At 54.0% G+C, this 22,417-nt stretch overlaps 1 protein-coding gene across 1 annotated transcript in view; it reads left to right on the top strand.

Moving 5' to 3' along the window:
* CDH23 (cadherin related 23) overlaps positions 1-22,417 on the top strand; it is a 431,052-nt gene that overhangs the window by 277,004 nt on the left and 131,631 nt on the right. The window contains exons 15-16 of the mRNA XM_077125003.1: positions 20,310-20,374; positions 22,097-22,334. Of these exons, the coding sequence (XP_076981118.1) occupies positions 20,310-20,374; positions 22,097-22,334 (303 nt within the window). The remainder of the gene's footprint in view (positions 1-20,309; positions 20,375-22,096; positions 22,335-22,417) is intronic.

Genomic DNA, 22,417 nt, shown 5'->3' with positions numbered 1-22,417 from the left:
TCCCCACAGATGTCGATGGAGGGAGGTCATAGACTTTCCACAAATGTTCTAGAACCACTCAAAGCTCATTCCACTTCAATTCCTTTTACCGATCATGGCACGAGACAAAAATTCCCCTCCTTTCCCCCTGATGTCATACAGAAACAACTAGAATTGCAGAGGGGGGAAACCCTCAAACCCTGTTTCAGACCTGGAGAGAATGCTCAGTGAATAGTGGCGGGAAGGTAGGGAGACGAAAAAGGAGGGAAGGAGGGAGAAGATAGTAAGAGTACTTAGGAGCGTGTGTGTGTGTGTGTGTGTGTGTGTGTGTGTGTGTGTGTGTGTGTGTGTGTGTGTGTGTGTGTGTGTGTGTGTGTGTGTGTGTGTGTGTGTGTGTGTGTGTGTGAGATTGAGAACTTTATTGGCCCAAGTTCTCTAGGCCTGGGTTGGCATTGAAAGCCTCCGTAACTCAGCCTCAAGCTGCTTCTCCAGCCTTCTGCCCCATTACACCCCTCTCATACCTACTCCGCCCCCCGACATCTCTTGTCTTCCCTGCATTTCCTCACCTAGTCTTTGCTCACACTAAGCACCCCCTCCCCGCACTCTCCCGGCCCTCCTGTTTGAGACCATCGTGATCCTGTTACCCTTTAAGAGCCGACCCAGTTGACAGCCCCCCGTAAGAAGCACCTTGTCCCTGGTAAAGGACTTGTGCCCTCCGTGCCCAGAGTGACTTTCTCTCCTCTCCAGCTGTCCAAATGCCCTCCACCTCGCTTGCCCCTGGCTGCCCTCACTGCTCCTATTAGAGCTGTCCTGGCTAATGTCCTTCCTCCTCCATCCCCTGAAAACCCTTCAAAGACAGGAAGCAGGTTCTCCCTGTCTCAGTGACCCACCCCTGAAGTATGTGGCACAGAGTAGGTGTGGAGTGGTGACTCCTGTGGGTTGGACCGTGTTGGGGCAGTTCCCTGGAAGAGGGGATGATTCTTGGCAGATGGAAAAGAGTGTGGGCAGAGTCCTCACAGAGAAACTGAGGCACATAGATGGTGCGTTTATACTGAGGGGTCGCCCAAACAGTTGATGCAGAGATATTTGTCCGAGTTCGAGTCTCGTCAGCACATGTCATTGTCTGTCCCATGATGAATGTGCGGGAAACTGCCTGCCAAAGGGCCCAGGCCTGGAGTCTAAGCCACTGATCTGCCATGTGACCCTGTGCCAGCCTCGTACCCTCTCTGAGTCTCAGCCTCCTGCTGCAGCTGAGGATGGATTGCACTGGATGCCTCTGAGTGCTCTTCCTAAGTCAGGGAAAGCCTGGTGCTGCAGAGCCCAGACCACCAGCTGAGGCGAGGGGACGGGAGCCACAGCCACCAATTGCAGGACCCCCTCAGCTCCTAGCCAGGCTGCAGCAGGGATTTTGATTCGTGGTCAGAGGCCAAAATCTGCACAACCCTTAAGCCTGGTTTTGTAGATGGGTGAGCAGAAGCTGACCTGGCTTCCAGTTTTAGTTTCCCAGCTGCTAAAACAAAAACCACACAAATACTAAAACAAATTCCTGGCTTCACAACAGGAATTTACTGGCTCGCAATTTTATAGGCTAGTAGGCCTGCTTCATCCTCGTATCCGTATCTTCTGACTGGCTGGCAAAATCTGGGGTTCCCTGGCTTTTCTGTCACGTGGCAATGCACGTGGCAGCCTCTTCTCCCTTTGTGTCAGGGTTCTGTTGACTTCCAGCCTCTGGTTGCTCCCCGTGGCTTCTCTCTCTGTGCCCAGTTTCTTTTGCCTGTAAGGACTTCAGCCATGTTGGATTAAGGCCCACTCGTGTTCAGTTTGGGCACATCTCGACTAAAAACGTCTTCAAAGGTCCTGTTTTACAAGTGGGTTCACACCCACAGGACCAGGGGTTGGGACTTGAACATGCCTCATTCAAGCCCCACACTTCAGTGGGTGCTGCTGGGCAGGGGCGGGAGGCTGCTCTGCGAGCCTCTGGGTCTCCCCCGGGGCAGACTTCTCCACTCCCCCTTCTCCCAGAGCAGATGCTGCACTCTGCAGATGCACCCGCCAGCTTCCCTCGTTCAGTGACTATCTATCTAGGACTCACAGCAACGAACCAGACGAACACCCTTATATCGCAGGGCAGGAAACAGAGTGAACAAGGAAAGACAGGGATAAAGGTCATGGAGAAAAATAGAGTCAGGTGGGGCGCGGGGTGTGCCAGAGGTGGAGTCGAGGAAGGACTTGGAGGAGGTGTACACACAGAGACCTGAAGGAAGGGAAGGGGTCTTACCCGATAATCTGGGGAACAGCCCACCTCCATCCCAAGCTGGTGTTTTTATGCAGCAGCCCAGGTGTGGGTGGAGAGCAGAGAGCTGCAGGGCTCAGGTTGACAGGAAGTCTGGAGGCGATGAGGCCTTTACCCTGCCCAGGGTGGGGAGTGCAGTGGAGGTAATGGAGGATCACGTGTAGGAATAGAGCAGGGAGAGGAGAAAGGGGCATCAGGGTGGAATCTGGGAGACCAGCCATCAGCTCTAAAGCCAGTGCAGGAAGCCAGCTGAGAGATGATGGCTCCAACGAGGCAGTTGGCAGTGGAGATGGGGAGAGGCCACCATGCCGAGACCCCCTTCCTTTGCCAGGCACAGTTCTCAGGTGATATCACCACTTTCCCCCCAGAGCTCTGCAGGGCACAGCTGTCTTCACCTCCGCCCAACTGACCAGGCCTGGCACTTTTGTAGACATCAAGTAGAAAGGGCTCAGAGGGGGCAGACAGCCCTGGGCTGTCTCTGACTGTCAGTTTCCTCCTCCATATAATGGGGGAAAAAATAATCCTTCTCTCGGTGATGTGCTGAGGCTTAAATGAAACAATTTTCATAAAAGTCATGGCCCAGTGCCCACTCCCAGCAGATGCTCAGATAGGGGCACCCAGAGCCTGCCATGTGGCAGGCACCCACGCTTATCCCTGACTTTCTAGGACAGTGGCCTCTCCCTGCTTCTGGGAGCATGGCTGCCACTTGATTCTATCATTGTATAAAGATGGTGGCTGAAGTTGCCACCAGGAATTATTAGTAAGTCTGGGAGAGGCTGCAAGTGGGCTCCATCTGGAGGCCCGGGCAAAAGGCAGGGCGGAAGGCAGTTCAGTGCAGAGAGAGAGGCAGCCATCCCGTGCTCCTGTGCCTGAGAAACCCTGGAAGCTGGACAGGCCTCCTCAGGCTCCTGTCTGCAGGGCCCACCCCCTACCTGGTGCTCCTTCTCCCCCCCCCCAACACCCCTCACCACTGGCATCTTAATTGATCTCATTCATTGTTCTCAGACCTCTTGAGACCCGAGACTCCAGCTGTGCTTAAACAGAACAAAATCTCTTCCAATTTCCCCACCGTTTAAAAGAAAATTGAATTCTTTATCTGAAGTCTGGGGAGGGGAAGGAGGAAGAGAAAGGAGCAGTACACACACACACACACACACACACACATGCCCCTGTAAATAGTAAGTCACCCGGTCCTCTCCCAAGCAGAGTGCTGGAGTGCCCGCCGGCCAGGGCTGGGAGGAGGCTGAGAGCAAGTGGTGATTGACGGGTCCGGAGTGCCTCAGCCTGTCAGGCCTCAGTGCTCCCCGACTGTGTTTATCTCTTTAATCTAAATACCAATCCTTAAAAACGAAATGGGGTGGAATGAGAGGCAGGACTGGCACTGGAGAGAGAGAGTGCACAGTGGGCGGCGGTCTTCCCACCACCAGGCTGGGCAGGCCCCAGGGCTCCTGATCAGAGTGAGAATGGAGAGCAAGGCTTCCCCAACCTCCGCCTCTGAAGCCAATAGTCCCAGACCTTGTTTAAGGTCTGATAATTTTCAGCAAATTGGTCATTCACATAATTGATTTTTGGCAAATTGATCTAAAGCCCCATTGCCTGTCGTCTTTAAAGTACTCCACGGGCTATACGGGCTCCATCGTTTGTGCCTCTGGAATCCACCATCGTTGACTGGCAGACACTCTGTCTGCCCCTGACCCCTGTCCCCTTTGCTGGAGCAAGAGCTGATCATCACAGGCCTGGCTAACAGATGTTGGGAGCTTATTAAATGCCGATGCTGTGCCAAGCACTCTACCGTCTGTTATGTATTTCCCCACCACTGCCACTCATTTATCCCTGTCATACGGGAGAGACTGAGGCCCAGAGAGGTAGGACACCTGCCCAAAGTCAGCCAGCTACTGAGACTGAGTGGCCCAGCCAGGGTTCATGAACACCCAGGTTTGCTGACACCAGAGCCCCTGGCTTCCCCGCCTCTTTGCCCATCTTGCCACGTGCCCACCATCCAGCTGGGCTCCTGCTTGGTGCTGAAATCAGCTGTACCTGAGTCAGCTGGGAAGAGTGGCCCATGGCTGGCCTGCGAGTTGGGAGCCACTTATTCCCTGGGTGGCCTTGAGGCCCCAAGGCCCCAGGGCCTTCGTCTGTAAAATGAAGGGATTGGGCTGGACACTCAAGGCCCCCTGTGCTCACACCTGTGACGGTCATTCCCTAGGAAACCCCCGCCCACTCTTCAGAGCCTGTGACTCCCTGTATTTTGTGCCTGTTTGTCACCCTTCAATGGTTTAGCTGCTAGTTGTTCCTGGTCTGGCAGTGAGAGCACCATACACATTTCTGCAGCAAGACAGCACTTCCTTACTACATGCGATACATCTTAATATTTTATTATTTTCTCTACTAGATTCCATTTTTTTTAAAATGCTTATCATGAGCCACTAGGGGTGGGGAGGTTACCCAAGGTTTGAAAAACTCTGGTCCCATTATTTAGAAAACATCTCCTAAAAGAACCTTCTCTCTACTTTGCTATCTAACAATAATAATGCTAACTCACATTTCCCAAATGATCACCAAGGGAGAACGGCAGAGACCACAAGCTTCAGACTTAGACCAACCAGGTTTATCCTAATTCAGCTGTTTCTGAATTATATAACCTTGGATAATTTATTTGTATCAGCAAAAACCTATACAGCTGCCAGTAACAGAAAGCTGAAAAACAGTTGCTTAAACAAGATCAGAGTGTATTCCTCTCCCGTGTGAAAGTAGTCTAGAGGTGAGCAGCCTACTGTGCTTCCTTCGAGCTCTCTTCTCTGTTATTCATATTCATACTTCCTCTTCATGGCCCACTGTGGTTCCTAGAGCTCCAGCCATCACATTCATATTCCAAGCTGCAGGATACAGGAAGTAAGTAAAACAGGACACTCCCCCTCCCTTTTGATGAAGTTTCCTAGTAATTCCTTGCAAAGTTCTCCTTTTATCTCATTGGCTAAAACTTAATATTATGGCCAGACTTAACTGCAAAGGAAGCTGGGAAATGTAGTATGCTAGCCACATAGCATTGTGCCTACCCAAATAGCAAGATTTCTGCTAAGTCGAGAAAGGGAGAAGCATGGATGTTTAGTCTCTGCCAGATAGCCTCAATGTTTCCTTTTCTGGAAAATGGCAATGCTGATAGTTCCTTATACATTTGTTTTGAGGATTAAATTTGATAATAGTGTTTAGTACAATGCCTGACACGGATTATGTGTTCAACAAGTAAGTGCTAATATGTGCATTATTTGACTGAATCCCTGCTTGATAGATGATAACACTGAGAATGCAGGGAAATTAGGGATTTGCCAGAAGTCACACATGTGGAAGGGGCCAAGTTGAGGCATGAACCCTTGTCTGCAGGATATTAAAGTCCTTTTCCTTAATCATGAGGCAACACAGCCTCCTTGTGGCAACTGAACCTCACCCTGAGAGCCTGGCCAAGCCGAGGAAACAAGAGGGATGACAACAAGACACGAATAGATAGAACTGGGCAGCATCCACCTGGACTGAAGGCCAAAGCTCCCCTGGCCTGGCCAGCCCCTGCAGGGAATGACCCCCTACTCAGAGGAGAAACGGGACCCAGACGATGATCCCTCTAGATTGCCACTCCAACAAGACCTGCAGGCTTGGAGTTGGGAAATCAAGGTCTTGAATTTGCCGAATGACCCTGGGCACACCCCTTTCCTCTGTGAGCCTCAGTTTCTCCATCTGCAAAGTGGAGAGAATGCTCCTGGACCCTCTCTACCAACTGGGTCCATTTTGAGAGCAGTGAGGCCAGGTGTTTTGAACTCCTTGGGAAGCAAGTCTTTAGAACTGAGATGTGCTGCTCCCCTCTCGATGGGGCGTGAGGGTGGGATAGGTTCTCCAGACAGTGTTGGAAGATGCCAAATACTAGGGTGTAAAGTGGGCAGAGCGGGAGGGAACCCTTATGTCAGAGGCGGAGGCTGCTTCTCAGGTACCAGTACTCCCAGCCCCTCTCCTCCCTGCCCTCCCCCCACACACACACACACAATCTAGCTCTCCACACCTCAGCCCTGAGCTGGACTGGCCGGGTCAGCGAGGCATTGGGGCCTCAACCCTCTGCTGGGCTCAGAGATGGTGGGTGATTTATATTTCCTGTATCGGACTTTGACCTTAATTTCTTCTGTCAGTGTGGGGCAGTAAAATTCATTAGGGACCTGCGGGTGGAATGATGGAGATGTCGGGTGGGCCATTGTGTGGGTATTTAATCTATCAGATGTGTGGCTTGCCATTTAGGGAGACAACAGGAGAATGTGGAATCAATAGGTTCATTAACGAGAAGCACGTGCCAGCCCAAACAGCACCCGCCAATGGCAGCAGGCATGGGGGGCGTGCCGCCCCGGCGCCGGGTCACCTTGGAGTGGAGATGGGTCTCCGGTGCATGGTGACCAGGTGCTCTCCTGCCTCCCCATGAGACTGGGAGAGAGGGGGTCACACAGACGCAGTAAGGGAGCATTCCCAGCGATGGTTCAGCTGCACCCAGGGGGTTGATTGGCCTGTCCTTTCCTCCTTCCATCTTCTCGGCACATAAGGTCCTACTTAACTGAGCCTCAGGCATGGTGTATCCATCCCACACTGGCTAGCACCCTCCCCTTCTCATCCTCTATCACATAATCCCAGCTTGATAACTGGCCCCAGCTTGATAAGTGGCCCCAGAGAGGCGGCGGGCCCCTTTTGATTGCGAATGTCTCACTTGCTCCCAGCCAGCCACCCTCCTCCTGTATCCCACAGAAAATGACTTTCTGCATGCCAGTTTTCTTGTTTGGTGGTCAGATGTGATTGATTTTTTTTTTAATGTCACTCAGTTGTGCCTTCCACAGATCCAAGGGCATGGAAGAATGGACAGTGTTTTGAAACGATTGGGAGCAGGTTTTATTTTTCTCTTTGCTATGTGCGTGTGACTGTCAGACCAGGGCTCGCAGCCCAGTGCTGTGGGACCCTGAGCAAGCTGCTTACCTCCTCTGAGCCACTTCCAGTGGGGAGTTCCCCAGGGGCAGGAGCACACGGTCTGGCTCACAACAGTCTCCCCGGCGTCCAGCCCGAGCTCGGGGTGTCTGGCTGGGCTCCCCCAGAAGCAGACCCTGAGACAAGGATCCAAGGTTCATGTGGGAGGTGACCCCAGGAGACACGTGTGGAGTGGGGACGCGAGACGAGCATGGGAAGGGCCGTGGTGGAGGTCATGAAGCCAGTTGCCCCTGTGGGCACCTGGAGCTAAGTCCCAGAGGACACTCGGCGGGCTCAGCGTGTGTTCCTGAGCTAGCCCCGCTCGGGGGTGGGGGGTGGGGGTGCTACTGACCAGGCTCCTTGGGTGGGGGCAGCTTCCGGGGGTGTGGACGCCCCCACCGTTCCAGCAGCTTCCTGGCCATAAAAGGCCCATGACAGAGAGAGGTGCAGGGGCTGCAGTAGCCCTGAGGGATTGTGTGGGTGGCACCAGCGGCTTCTGCCATGGTCAGGCATGTGGTAGATATTCAGCGAGTACTTTGGGAGGGAATGCCCGCGCCTCTGCGTCCTCATCTGTGCAGGGATGATAAGAGCCCGTTCCTGCTGGTCACCAGCACTCAGTCCCTGGTAGCGGCGGTGATGAGGTCCTCACTGGCCACCATGGGGAGGAGGGTGGGCAGGAGGTGCTGCCCCTGGGCCAGGCTGCCGATCCCGGCCTGGGGACCCTACGGCTCTCTAAGCAGGTCCTTGCAAAACCAGAGGTTCCCATCTGGGCTCTGCCCTTGGGCGCTTGGCCAGAGTGGGATTTGGGTCTTGCCGCTAGGAAAGCCTCTCCTCGCTGCGGCTCCTACTCCGCCTCCTCCGGGAAGCCCTGGCTAAGCCCTTGCCCACATCTTCTCTCAGCCCTTGGGTTCCTTTGCCTCTCCCTGTCCATACCATCCTTTGATCCTTAAACTTTGGCCTTGGGTCGTTCTCTTGGTCTGTGTGGGCTCTGTGTCCCCCACGGGGGCACGGAGTTCCTCGTGGGCTGCAGTTGCTCCTGACACCGCCTCACCAGGCTGCTAGGGGGCCCTGGGTGTGGGGGATGCTTGAGAAACACCAAGGTCAGTTTCCCCACCAGTGACTAGGCTGATTCAAGCCGTCCTCTGGGGCTGGGGTAGCTGCTTTGTGCTGCCCTACAGAATCAGAAACTTAGCCCTCCCCAGGCAGAACTGGAGAGAGAACCCGATTCTACCGTAGTTAGGGAAACTGAGGTACGGAGCTGAGGAATGACTTATCAAAGCCATACAGGTAGCTGTATAAGATCATGCTCAAGAGCTTCAGATTTGGAACCAGATCCAAGGTCAAATCCCAACTCTGCTGCTTCAGTTGAGTGACTTCACACAAGTTGCTGACACTCTCTGGGCCTCTGTACCTCATCTGAAAAATGGACACAATCATACAGCGTTGGTGTGGAGGGGAAATGCAATAATGCATGTGCAAAAACTGAGCAGTGCCTGACAGAGTAAATTCTCAGCAAATTGTAGGATATTCTGAAAAGTAAATACCTTGTGTAAATCACTTACATTCATGTCATATGAATCCCAGAACCACTGTGTGAATTGGGGTATGTGGCTTGCCCTCTCTGAGCCTCACTTTCCTCATGTTAAATGAGGCTAGTGTTTGCCTCATAGAGTGGCAGTGGAGATTAAACATGTTAGTACACATAAATTTCTCAGAATGATACCTGGACCACAATAAAGATTGAGTAAGGTGAGCTATTATTATTTTCATAATTGTTGTTATCAGCTGGCATTTCTTCATCTGTGAAATGGGATTGTGACTCTGTTTCTGGTTTTAGGGATTAGGGCCTGGCACAGCCAGGACCACAGAAGGCCCTCAGCAAGGACAGCAGTCTTAGTTACCCCCATGCCTCTGAGGGCCCCCCCATGTCTCCTCAGGCTGCCTCCCCCAGCAAGAGACCCCCCCATTGCCACCAGGCAGGGCCAGACACAGGCAGCTGCCGGCCAGCCTCACAACTGCTGCCATACCGTAATTGCTTTCCATGCCCACCCCTTTAACCACGGGATTGCTGGCCAGAGCAATTTGTTCGCCATCAATTTTTATTTCCTGGTTTTAAAATAAAATAAAGGGAAATGAAGAAGGGGTGGTAGAAACTCAAAAACACCACCGGGTCTGCAATAACAAACAAACTGGAGACCCCACACCTTGAGAGGGCCCTGTCAGCGCCGATTCCCACACCTCCTCCACGCCGGCCCCAGGACTGACGCCTGACACATGATGAAAGGAGCCAGGGCCTGCCTCAGACTTGGCCATCCCCTCCTGCAGGGCTCAGTGCCGTTTCCCTTCCGTCTCGGCCTGGCTCATGCTGGCGCAGCCCAGGCAGGAGAGAGGGCCGGGCGGAGAGGGGGCTCAGTAGGAGCACATTTGTGGAGGCTGGAGAAGAGAGCTGGAGGTAGGGATATAATAATGCTCCACTTACAGCGCCGTTGCTGGGTGCCAAGCACTCTGCCAAGTCAGAGCACCATCATGTTTCACACTATTAAATCCTCCCCCGACCTCATGAGGCAGATGCTTGTGATACCCCCATTTTACAGATGTGGACACTGAGGCCCAGAGGGGTCATTACTCTGGTCGTTTGTTTCTCCTCCCCGGATCTCTCCCTGCCTCCTTCCTCCCTTTCCTCATCCTCTCTCACCCTCTTCCTCCCTCGCTGTCTTTCCTTTCTCCGTCTTCCCCCGGGGCCCATCCTCATCCTTCTGGGTTCCCCCCCTCCCTAGCAGTCCATCTCCTTAGGATTGGATACTCCTGGCCTGTATTTGCTGTAAGGGACCTCATAAGTCATTGAATAGGGTCTCCTCATTAATTCTTTTCACTCAGCTGGTATTTGTTAAGCACCCCCCCCCCCCCCCACCATGTTCTAGGCACTGGGTGGATGCTGAGAATCCACAGAAAAACAAGACGGAGTCGGTTCTTGTCCTTACAAAGCTCACATTCTCATCAGGAGAGGTAGCCTCTAAGCACTTGCCCGGGTGCTCCAGCCAAAACCACGCCCCTGGCCCCCCTCGCCCCACCCCTACTCCCTCCCTACGGCATCCACCAGCAAGACCCACCAGCTCCACCTTTAAAATGTGTCGCAAGCTCTGCCGCGTCCCAGTCCCTCTCTGACCACCCTGGTCTGAGCCCCCACTGCCTCTAGCTGAGATGGCTGCAGTCACCACCCCCTCTCTTAGCATCTATTCTCACCCCAAAAGTCCATTCTCCTTGCCACAATCATAATGAGATTTTACAAATGTAAAGCAGACCCAGTTAGCTGAGACCTCCGGAAGGCCTGGAAAGAGCGCTCCTGGCAGAAGGAACAGCTAGCATGAAGTCCTGCAGCAGGAAACTAAAGACTGCCTGAATGGGCGAGCAAAGGGAACGAGGAGACCTGGTCTAGGCGAGGGGGACAGAGGCTGGCCCAGCTAGAGCCTTGGGAGCCATGGTCAGGAATGTGGATTTGTCTTAAAGGTTCTCAGAGTCTTTGCAGGGTTATAAGCTACAGACTGAAGTGCTTGTATCATCAGATGCTCCCTCTGGCTTTGGGTGGAGGATGCAATGAGACAAAAGTGGAAGTGGGCCATTGGGCAGGAGGCTGTACGGTACCCAGGCCCCCGTAGTCCCGATTCTTCCTCAAAGTCACACAGCTGGGTGAATAGCACAGAACCTGGACAGAACCCAGAGCTCACTGTCCCATGTTGGTGGCACATTCATAACTCCACACTTGGCCACAGATCCTTTTTGAGACCCTTTGTGCCTGGTCTCGAAGCACATTTCTGACCCCCATGGAGCTAAGAGTCTGGCAGAGAGAGCAAAGAGGCTTTAACACATGTTCCACCTGCCATTGGTTGTTAGCCGTTGTTGGCCATACTGTGTTGAAAGAGATCCTGAGGTGTTCTCTGGCTGCAGTGCCATGATTCAATTAGTAATGTCTGCCATGAGCAGGGAAGATGAAGGGTGGCTGTCCATCCCAGGTCCACAATGGAACAAAAGGGAGAAACAGCCCCCTTCCCGTTCTCTGCAGGCCCCACCACCTATCAGGACCCCACCCTTTCCTGATTGCCCTCCCAGGCAGCTCCTCTGCCTCGACATGTGCTCTGAGCCTCTGTCCTCCATCCCCAGCTTTCCCGACAGCCTCCTCCTGTTCTAAGGCCTCCCATAGGCTCAGAGGCCCAGAGCTGTGGCTGAAGGCACCTTTTCTTCCTCTGGCCCACAGCCTCGTCGTCTCTCCAGCACCCTGTTGCTCACTCCTCGAAGCCATTGCCCACCCAGAGCACTCACCCTCCTATCTCCCACAGACATTCTAACAGGAGGCATTTTCCCTCGGGCCCCTGGTATTTCCTCTCCTCCCAGGAGGGTGGCTGTCCCCAGGAGCTCCATGATGGCACTCAGAGCAGCAGCTTCCAGCCGCATCCGACCCTGCCTGCTTGACCCACTCACACCCCTGCCCCCACTCACCCAGCCCCTGCTTGCTTCTAAGATTAAATGGGGAAGCTGACGTACCAGGCGTTTCCCCAGAAGTTAGACAGTGTCTGTACCCTAAAGAGAACCCTAAATCCTTTCTCACTGAAGCTCTTGGGAAACAGCAGGGGACAAGAGGGAAGACTGAGTGAGGGCTCCCTGGCCTGAGCAGGCCACGTGGAGATCATCCCAGGCTCTGGGCTGTCAGCTTCCTCCAGGGGAGTCCCTGCAGCCTCGCCCCAGCCCCCCCATCCCGGTACTTCCAAGAGTGCAGTCAGTCTCACGTGGTTTAAGGAGTTACCCAGAGGGGCTCAGCAAATGATAAATGTAGAAAGCATTAGCAGCAAAGCACCGGGGCTCCGTGGAGCTGTTTAAAAATGCATTCTCCCATGTAAATTTCTGCTCCATCAATCCTTATGACATGTCAAACATTGCTATTGTTTCCTGAACAAATTGTACTGTGTGCCCTTCTCTGCAGATTTGCGCACGGGAGCAGAACTGCTTGCTGGCGCCCACCGCCTGCCACTGTTGCTAGGACCCAGGGCTGCTGGGGAGGCAGCTGGGCCCGCCTTGCTTCAGAGCAGAAGCCCCGTGCGGGGCATCCGGGCAAGCGTGCATGACGGGGGTGCGGGCCCAAGTGGAGAGTGATTGAGTGTGTGCCTGCCAGCTGACGGCCTGCGGGAGAGGCACACGGGGGGGCTGGGAGCCAGGCCGCAGAGGGGACGGTGGTGGCTGAGTCGTGGGGCCCAGTGGAGACTGTGGGGGCGAGTGTGTGTGTGTGGGTGTGTGTGGGTGGGTCTACCTGAGCCAGATAGCAAAAAAGAGAGACAGTTTCTATGAGTATTGGAGGGTGGGAGTGGGGTGAGTGGTGGGGTTGCTTGAGCCACGGAGGGAAGTGCTGGGGGGTTGCTTGAGACACGGAGGGAAGAGAGAGAAAGGGGCTGTGTGTAAGTGTGAGTGTGGCAGTGATTCTGGGAGTGGTTGGGATGTGGGGTCCACCTGAGCCAGAGAGAGAAAAAGAGAACGTGTGTACATGTGTGTGTAAAGAGGTAGGGAAATGTGAAAACACTGAAAGACAGAAGATGCAAGGGCAGGATTTTTGAGCTGGGAAGGAAGGTGGGAGGCATCAAAGCTGTGAGAGAGGAAGGCGTGTGCCCCATCAGGAGGGGATGTTGCGGTCTGCGCGGAGCAGGCACCCTGGGCAAATGGGAGCTGGGTTGGGGGAGCCCCAGGAGAAGGCCAGAGGGCATGAGCCCCGGAGAGCAGGCGGAGTCGGGTGGGGGCACAGGGCCCACCGAACAGATGGGCATCTGCAAGGCCACGGTGAGGGGCAGCAGCACGGCGCAGGGGCAGGGGTTCTGGGGTGCACAGGCATGAAGAGGTGGCCTTCATTCTGGGGCAAATAAGTGGAAGAGGCTGGGTGAGAATGGGGGCTCTGGGGCGGAGGACCTGACCACGCTGGCGTGGTCCAAGGGTGGGCATGCAATGTTGCGGTGAGCCTCAGGGGCAGGGGCTAGGCTGGGCGTGGAGCCCTGGGCACACAAATTGAAGGGAGAACTGTATTCAGAGGGTGCTGTGCAAAGGGCCCCGGGGCAGTCAGGAAGGGCACCGGGAAGCAGTTAGGCTCAGGGCAGGGCCGGCGAGTCTCCTCGTAGGTCTGTGGAAGGCATCTGCTTGGGGGTTCAGGGTCTCAGTTGAGGAGTTACATCCTGGGAAACCACAGCCCGAGCCCCCTGCCACCTCTGTTGATGGGTAGTGACAAAGAAACTGGGAGCCCACCTTCCCTAGGCAGAGGCTGGGAGACGGGGCCGCTGTGACAAGGAGAAAACTGCCCTTGGGGACCCCATCTGGCTTCTGTAGCGTGAGGAAAATGATCCTGGTAGAAGCTCCCTGGATGCCACAACTGAGCTTTCAAACTGCAGGCAGACCCCTCTTCCTAGGCTCCCCCAGAGGGGCAAGCAAAGGGAAGAGTGGGTAAGAGCACAAGCCTTGGAGTTGACCGAGTTGGTTGCATGTCTGAGTGTTGCTGTTGGACTGGCTGTTGGACGTTGGGTGAATTGATTGACCTCTCTGAGCCTCAGTTTCCTCCTTTATCTGTCAAATGGGAATAATGTCAGTGCCCATATCATAAAGCTATTGGGAAATGTGGTGAGGTGACAGATGGGAGGCATTTGGCCAGTGTAGCACATAGCAAGGGCTCAAACAAAAATGGTGAGGGGTGGCGCCATCTCTCCCCTTCCTCTCACTGTAGCATTTCTGACTCAAGCCTGACCGACCACTCTGGGGGTGTAGCCATCCCCCCCCCACAGCTTCCTCCACTCACCTTGTCTTAACCTTTGGGATTTTTCCCTCTGTGTGTATTTTTTTTTTTCCTTTTTGTCAGCAAAAGAAAATTACACTGTGCCTGCATTGTCCATCACGGAAATAAGCACTTGCGGATGCAATTATAAAGGCCCAAATGAGAGAATTAGTTTTGCTGGTAATGCCAGCGCTGGGGACGATCATAGGAAGCACCTTATAAATCAGGCACTGGGCAGCAGCCTGTCCCGCCGCTCCCTCTCCCCAGGCACAAACCTCAGGGACGGGCCCTGACCTGCCAGCCCCTCCTCCTGGGACGGGGGATCCTTCCGTGTAGGGAGGCTGGCTGGGGAAGGCAGCGGTACTCTGAGCCCACGCCAGACCCCGTGACTCAGTTTCTCACCCACGACATACAGGTCAGCAGTTCTCACCAGGAGCAACCTTGGCTTCTCAGTGTCTAGCCAATGACCGTCCTTTAGGCCAAAGCATACCTTCCCAAAGAAATCTCCTCCAGGACTGCTCCACCCAAAAGTGCCACCCATGTTGTCTGCTAGGCCACTGTCTGCTTTATGTCCCTCCTGGTTCTTATGGCTCTTTGAAATTACTTTGTGACTTCTCTCTTCGCTTTAGTCTGCCTCCCCTCTTCCGAGGGGAGATAAGTCAGATTCCCAGAGGGTTTTGTCGTGCCCCTCCGTAGCTGTGACTTCAGGTCCTGGCACTGGTGCTGCCACATTAGAAAGTCTCAAAAAGTATTTCCTGTGTACGTGACTGAGTGGCTGGTCGTCACCTTCATGAAGGCCTTTTAATGGTGTCCCGGCATCTTCCCTCCACTCGTCCATGTCCCTCTGCCCCTCCGCCGCCACACTCTCTGTGCCAGAGGCTGACCGTCCGTGTGTCCCCTTCCCTCCGTCTGCCTCTAGGGCTTAGCCCACTGGAAGCTTCAGCAGGAGACCAGAGCTCAGGAGACTCCTTGGAGAGGCTTTAGAAATCCCAGCCGTGGCGGGGGGACTCAGCCCTGCAGTGCCTGGCAGCAGAGATCATAGATTTTCCTAAATTTAGCAAAGATTTGAAGGCCTGTGCTAGGAATAACGGAGTATGCAAAAACGACTTAGGCACAGACTTCTCTTTCAAGGGGAGGGAGATGAGACACACAGAGGCAGCATTAAAGAACTGAAGGCCAACCAGGCTGTGGACAGCCTGGACACCAGGGCGTGGGTCAGGAGTTAAGTCAGCAGGCAATGGGGAGCCATTGAAGGTTCGTGAGCAGAGAATAAAGGCATTTTAGCCATTGGTCTTGACTTCCTGCCCCTGTGTCTCTCTGAGTCTTGGCAAATACTAAGATGTACCAGCATGTGCCTGTTGATGCCACCTGGATCAGGAATGCTGTGGATTGGAGCAGGGTTGAAGAATCTACCAGGAGCCATGGCTCAGCAATGTGAGGGGCTGCCCTCCCCTCAGCCCTGCAGCCATTTGACTGCCCTGTGTAATTCTGGGAAAACGCCCTGCATGGAAACAGATGTGCTTATTTCCAGTAGACGGGGGGGGGGAAGGGGGTAATCATGACATGAGGAGGGAGGTTTGTTCTCTCTGCACAAGCTCTTGGCCCCTCCTCTCAAACCCTCCTTTCTAAAACAGGGCCTGGGCTCATGGGTCCCTGACTGTCCATCACTTGCTTTGTCTGTTAGTCTGTCAGGTCTCTGCCCTGGAGAAGGAGGCTTTTAAAAAGTGCCCCGACCAGCAGAGGGAGGCTGGGACAGACCCGCACCTGCTCTGCTGGGGTGGGGTGAGAGGAGAGAAAGGGTGGGCTGGGCAGTGGCCCCCGGAGCCTGCTATGGAGCTTGGTCTCCTGGCATCGTGGACCTGCTTTGGGGCTCAGGGCTGCAGGACCATGCTTGGGGCTGCCTATCCCATAAGGGGGCTGAAGGGGTTAAAACACGGGGACTTAAATGCCAGCTCTACCATCACTTAGCAGCTGTGGGGTCTGGGGCAGCTCACTTAACTTCACCATGCCTGTGTTTCCTCCATTGTAAAAGGAATTGAGGCGGGGTGCTAACCTCAGAGGGATGTGGCCAAAATTAAACCACGTGATACATCAGTATGTGTCATGTAGATGTGGAGGCAGGTGCAGCTATGCGTAAGTGCCTTTTGTGAGCTCACTTTTATGTCCAGATCCAGTGCTGGGCTCCGGGGACATATTGATCCCCTGGCCTGGCCCTGCCTTCCTCTAGGATCCACAGTCTCTTGGGGAGAAACGTGTCAGCCAGATGCTCTAGGGGTCTGTGGTCAGGGCTGGGAAGAACTGAGCATGGGGCAGAGCCCTTAACCCTATCTTGGGGTTCAGAGAGGACTTCCCGCAGGACAGGTGAGCCTGGCAAAAGGAGTGGCTCAGGCAGAGGTCCTGGCCAGAAGCCAGTGTGGGTCAGAGATAAGGGTCTGGACTGTGCAGGGCTGCAAATACATATGCAGGAGGAAGTACTTGCTCTTGGGGGCAGGGGTTGCTTAGAAGGCCGTGCAGGACTGCAGGGTGGTCCGTGTTGCTGCCTTCTGTCCGACACAGGCCCTGCCCGTCACTGCAGCGTTCCACTAACCCAGGCATCTAGGCAAGGCCCACTGTGCTGCGCTGACTGTCCCCACCCCTGGCACAGGCATAGAGGTAGCTTTTCATCTCCTTATTATTCTGCTTCATGCATTTGAGAAATGAAAGTTCTCCCTCTTCTCTTCACCGGTCATACATATTTCATATGGTCATTAGACGGTGGCAGGACTAAAGGACTCACAAATCTTCCCTGGTCAGCATTGGCCGCCTGAATGGGCAGTGAGAGGCCCCAGGGGAGCAGGGCCACTATAGGAGCTGTGCCTGACACCAGGCCAACCACGGGGGCGGGGGGGGCAGTCATTCGGGGTGGGGGTGGAGGGCAGCATCTGCTGATAGATGGCCCCACCTGGTCCCCCAGAGGTTTGTCATTTAGTTTCACCAAGTCCCAGGATGAAAGGGACTAGACAGAGGACCTCAGGGACGTTCCTGCCCTTACTGCCATGTGCAATTCTGTAAGACACCCAGATATGAAGTGCCCATGGCAGGGGCAGGATCTGACCTTCTGCAGGGGCAGAGTCTCCGCGTGGTTGGAGCCAGGCCCCTCACTTCCTGCTCCAGCCAGCGCCCTCCACTTCTCCCAGTCTCCTTTCCCTTCCCACTTCCTAGCCCCACATCCCACCTCCTTTTCTCTTTGCCTTGTCTTGCCCTTTTCTGGCTCTTGTTCTTTCCCTTTGCATCTCCTCTCTTCTTTGTCTTTGCTCCTATCTCTCCACTGCTTCACTCTTTTTCTCTTCACCACTGCATTCTTACTGGAATGTGGGCATGCATTTGTCAAGCATCAGGGAAGCACCTATAATGTGCCAGGTGCTGTCTATGCTGGGAGGTACGGGCTGCCCTCCCAGAGCTCACACTCAGCAGTCAACTCCGAGGAGACTTGGCAGTCACTGCCCCAACCCCTTTCCTGTGCCCAGTGAGGATGCTGAGGCCTGAGTTGGCAGGGGGGACCCAGTCTGGTCACATGGCAACCTTGGCTATGGACAGTGGCCTGGATCTGGGATCTCTACACACCCTCAAGTGGTTCAGTGGAGATGCCCAGGACCAAACCACAGCTATTTTGCCTACTTATACCACACCTGGTGGTTATCCTTTACCAGTGGAACCAAAGGTTCTTAGGGCATGGGAGGGGCTCTGGGATTCCTCTCTCTCTCTCTTCCTGAAAGGGGTGCAGGATAACGGCGGAGCTATCATGGGAAGTTTTGGTCTCCTACCCTTGGAATACCCAGGCTCCCTTCTGAGAGCACATCCTCCTCCTGGTTCGGTCAGGAGATACACAGAGACCACGGGCGCAGCTTCCGGAGCAAGTCGGCACTGGGCTGAAATCTCAGCTCTGCTGCTTTCCTAGCTGTGAAGACTTGGGAGAGTTCTTTGCCCTCTCTGTACCTCAGTTTCCCCATCTTTAATTGGAAGTGGTCATAATAATTGTACCTACCTCATAAGGTTGTTTGGAGGATGAAATAAATAATATGGGTGGGGTGCTCCAGGAACAGTAATTATCACAAGGGGTGGCCTGGGGTGGGGTTAGGGGAGTCAGGGAGCCCCTGCTGGGTTGGAAAGTTAGGCTATGCATCTCAGCCTGCTCCTCTTCGGTGATTCAGCACGAACCCACCGGGAGCCTGTGACGCCCTGGGAGCCTGGCAGGGGGGCGGAGGAGACAGAGGTCTGCACCCAGTCTACTGGAATACAAGCTTCCGGGACACTGAATGGAAATTGGGTCTGAGGCGCAGCCCTGTAAAACCCGGCTGCCCAGAAACCCCGGAAATGGCATCTTTCTGCAGAGCCGAGCTTTCTGGATACCTCAGGTCTTAACTATCAAAATTTTTGTTTCATTTGAACCATTTGGGAAAGAAATGAATTATTCACTTTTGTGCCTCTCTGAACTGAATATACTGAGCATAAATTAGCTTTTCCTTGAAAATTCGGGTTTTATCATCAAGAACCTAGAATTTAATAGATTTCATAGAATCAAGGAGCTTTAAAGGGAACCTCAGAAAATATTGAGTACAAATGTGTAAAAATATATTTTAGTAGCAGAACTATATTCAGTTACGACCTTATGGAGAAGCCCCATACAGAACAGATGTAAGTGTGCCCCAAGGTCAGCCCAAGGCCTTTGCCTCCCGGCATCTGGTGCCAGGCCATGGTCTGCTCAGCTCCAGGGCAGTGGCCTGGGAGGGGGCAGAGGTCACATTTAAGACAGCACCTGGCACACAGTATGTGCTCAACAAATAATTATTGGTGAGTGAATGAATTAATGAATAAACGATGTTATGTAGACTACATGGAAAATTATAACCGTGCCAGGCACACCACAGAGGCCCCAGCCACAAAAGCCACTGGAGACTTCAGTCATCTTGGAGAAGGGAGAAGGCAGGGACCTCGCGCAGGGGGCCATAAGCAAAGAGCCTGTCTGAGAGCAGGAAGGCCCAGCTTCTGCTCCACTCTGCTTCTGATCCATTTGTTGCTTACTCTGGGCCTCACTGGAGTATGGGCCTCAGCTTTGTGATCTATGAAATGGGTGGAAATCTCTGCCTTCCTCATCATCAGGGATGGTTGTGGGCATAATATGAGGTTGTAATACACATGGGTGTTCTTTGAAAATGTAAAAGGTGTAACAGTGGTGCCGGCTGGTGGCGATCACCATCGTTACCATTGTCACGAGTGTAAGACTGGCGCTTGTGGTCTCTTCTGATTGCGAGTGACAGAGATCCAACTTGGATCAACCTGGGGAAAAGAGGTCTTGCTGGGCTCACAAACCACACTGTGGGTGGGCGGGGATACCAGACCCAGGACCCCACAACCGCCAGGATTCAGCCCCTCTCTCCTTCCAGACCCGCTGGGTGCAGCCACATCCTCCTCAAACATCCGGCAGCTTTCCGTTCATATCATCCCAGCTTTCCTTCCCCAGAGGAAAGCTTTTATTCCCAGCAACATTAAGAAGAATCTTAGGGAAGGATTCTGTAGCCCAGCTGAGGTCAAGGCCTGCTCCCAGGCTCCGGTGGCAGTGTAGGCAGCCCCCACTTGGGCCACTTGTTCAAGCAGGGAGAGGTGCCAAAGAGGAGGGTCGGGGGGTAAGATTGGTGTCAGGCTGTTTCCAGGAGCAGAGAAGATTGCCAGCTAGATGACAGTCTGCCCTCTGCATGCAGACCCTGGACTATTCCCAGGGTCCAAAAAGGGGAATGGGAGGAACCAGAAATCCCCCTGGGGGGCCTCCATCTCAGGATAGCACATCTGATTGGAAGCTTTGGGGGCTGGGGGACAATTGCTGGGAGAATCCAGCCGCCAGCTAAGCCCACCTCTGTCTTAGTTCGTGACACTTTACGAACCTACAGGTCGTCACCCCAAATCCAGGTCTTGCCCCAAAGCCTTCTGAGCATCTGCAAAGAGTAAGCCCACACAGACATGAGTCCAGGAAGGGCTGGCTTCACAAAGTTGGAGATTTCCAATGGAAGGCAGATGCTTTAGAACTGTACTCTCCCATATAAATTTAAATAGTTTTTTTTTGGCTAATGACAATTATATTGGACAGCACGGTTCTAGAAATTCATCCTGGGCCAAAGGAACTGTGTGGGAAGACGACGAGCTCGCTGTGGACATTTCCCCGTGGGATGAGATGCCTTGGCTAGGTCTGGTAGTAATAACTCCTTGTTCTCACCTTTGCAGGCAACAGACAATGACGTGGGCACCTTTGGGGAAGTCAACTACTTCTTCAGTGATGACCCTGACAGGTGAGACCCTGCCCCTCCACAGGGGCCCTCGGCCACCCACATGGTCTGAGAAACTTTCTGGGGCTGGGGAGGGCCCTGTGGCCCTGCAGTGAGGCACTGGGCTGGGGTCGGCCTCCATGGGTTTGCTGGTTTGGCCCAGATTGTGTCAAGGCCCCTAAACTCTGTGTGGTGCAGTTTCTCTTAATCTCAAAAAGGAGCCTTCGGTGGTTCAGTGGGTAGAATGCTCACCTGCCACATAGGAGGCCTGGGTTTGATTCTTGACCCATGCACCCCAAACAAGAAGGGAGAGAGTCTTTAGTTTTGAGAATGAAGACTGTACATCTCAAAGGCTTCCAGGCTCTGGTGATAGCACACCAACCCACTCACCAGCCAGCACTTACCAAACCCTCACTACCTATAAGACTCTTTTTCCTGTGTTGTTATCACCTCATGTAACCCTCACAACTAAATGTAGAAGAGCTCAATGAAATGCACTGTCATCATCCTTTTATAAAGGAGTAAACTACAGCTCAGAGTAGTTAAGTCACTTGCCTAAAGTCACACAGCTGGTAAGCACCAGGGCCAGGCCTCTGCATATGTTCTTTACCACTAGCACAGACCCCAGGCAGGAGGGCCAATGCCAGTCATGCCCCAGTGGCCCCCACCACAGTTCTGGGCATCTCTTTCCCTTTATTTCCTACCATGTTCAGTGCATCCAAGCCAAGGGGAAGGCCTTCTGACATTTAACATGGCCGAAGGCCAACTCATATTCAGAGGGCAGGTCTGCTTCTAAAAATGCAGTGCCTCATGCATTTAGAAGCCCAACAGGTTGAGCAAGACAGTGGCTGTCAGTTTGGGGCACTGGCCCTGAGTGTCTATGAGGAACGGTCAAGAGCAGATGGGTGAGGACCGTGGGTTCATCTGACCTTTCTCTGGTACCCTGAGGTGGGGGCCTCAGAGTGGGAGGAAGGAACCAGCAGCTGGACGAAGGCACGAGGTCCCCGGAGGGGGCCCGTCTTCACATGGCCCTGTCCTGGTCACCTTGAATCATCTCACATCTTCCTGTCTTCTGGGCCAGGGGCTTTTCTGGTCCCAGAGCCAGGTCATTCCAGGCTTGGGGGCTGGCAACTGTGGCCCAGATCAAAGCACACAAATGTCAACTGACAACTCAGGTGAAGCTCCCAAACCAGCAGGAGCGTCCCCCTGGACCTTGCGCCTCCTCATGAGACATTTACCAGCTTCCTCCCCAAGGCTCGATACTTCCAGCAGAAGATAAGAGAGAGCTCCCAAGAGAGAAGCAAGCACCCTCCCTCTCACTGGGTGCCTTGCTCTCTGTTTAAAGCATTTGGTGCAGAGCCCTCTAGGATGGCAGAATTTCTGACCGTTCCAGTGCTCTGGAAATAACATCTTAATGTCTCTGATAGGCAGAAACATGTGTTCGCAGCAAGAGAAGGTCATTCACTTGAGCTTCCTCCTTAATAAAACCAGTCTACAACTCCTGCCCTTTCAGTATCGGACGCCCCACCACTTGTGTGATTCTGATTCCTGCCCTCCGCCTCCTACCCCCACCCCCCTTTAGAAAGAGCTGTCATTCTTCTTTAGGGCCATGAGAAAGAAGGCAGACGTTATTCATTTCCGTGTTTATCACCTTGGGCAAGGATGGGCTGGTAAATGCGGGCCCCTAACAACAAGCCTCCTTTAAACCAGGGTGTCCTTTCTCTCCGTGCTGCCTGCCTGATGCAGGTTCTCTCTAGACAAGGACACGGGCCTTATCGTGCTGGTGGCCAGGCTGGACTACGAGCTCATCCAGCGCTTCACCCTGACGGTCATCGCGCGGGACGGGGGCGGCGAGGAGACCACAGGCCGCGTCAGGGTCAACGTGCTGGACGTCAACGACAACGCGCCCACCTTCCAGAAGGACGCCTACGTGGGCGCCCTGAGGGAGAACGAGCCTTCCGTCACGCAGCTGGTGCGGCTCCGGGTAAGCCACCGTGCGGCCTGGGGTCCGGCGGTGCGTCCTGTCCTTCCCTCTGCCATCTTCCGACTGCAGCCCTCGGGCAGCCG

Source organism: Tamandua tetradactyla, chromosome 13 (assembly GCF_023851605.1).
Source record: "Tamandua tetradactyla isolate mTamTet1 chromosome 13, mTamTet1.pri, whole genome shotgun sequence".
Taxonomy (NCBI): domain Eukaryota; kingdom Metazoa; phylum Chordata; class Mammalia; order Pilosa; family Myrmecophagidae; genus Tamandua; species Tamandua tetradactyla.
The sequence above is the reverse complement of the archived record's forward strand: the minus strand, read 5'-3'. Positions and strand labels throughout refer to the sequence as shown.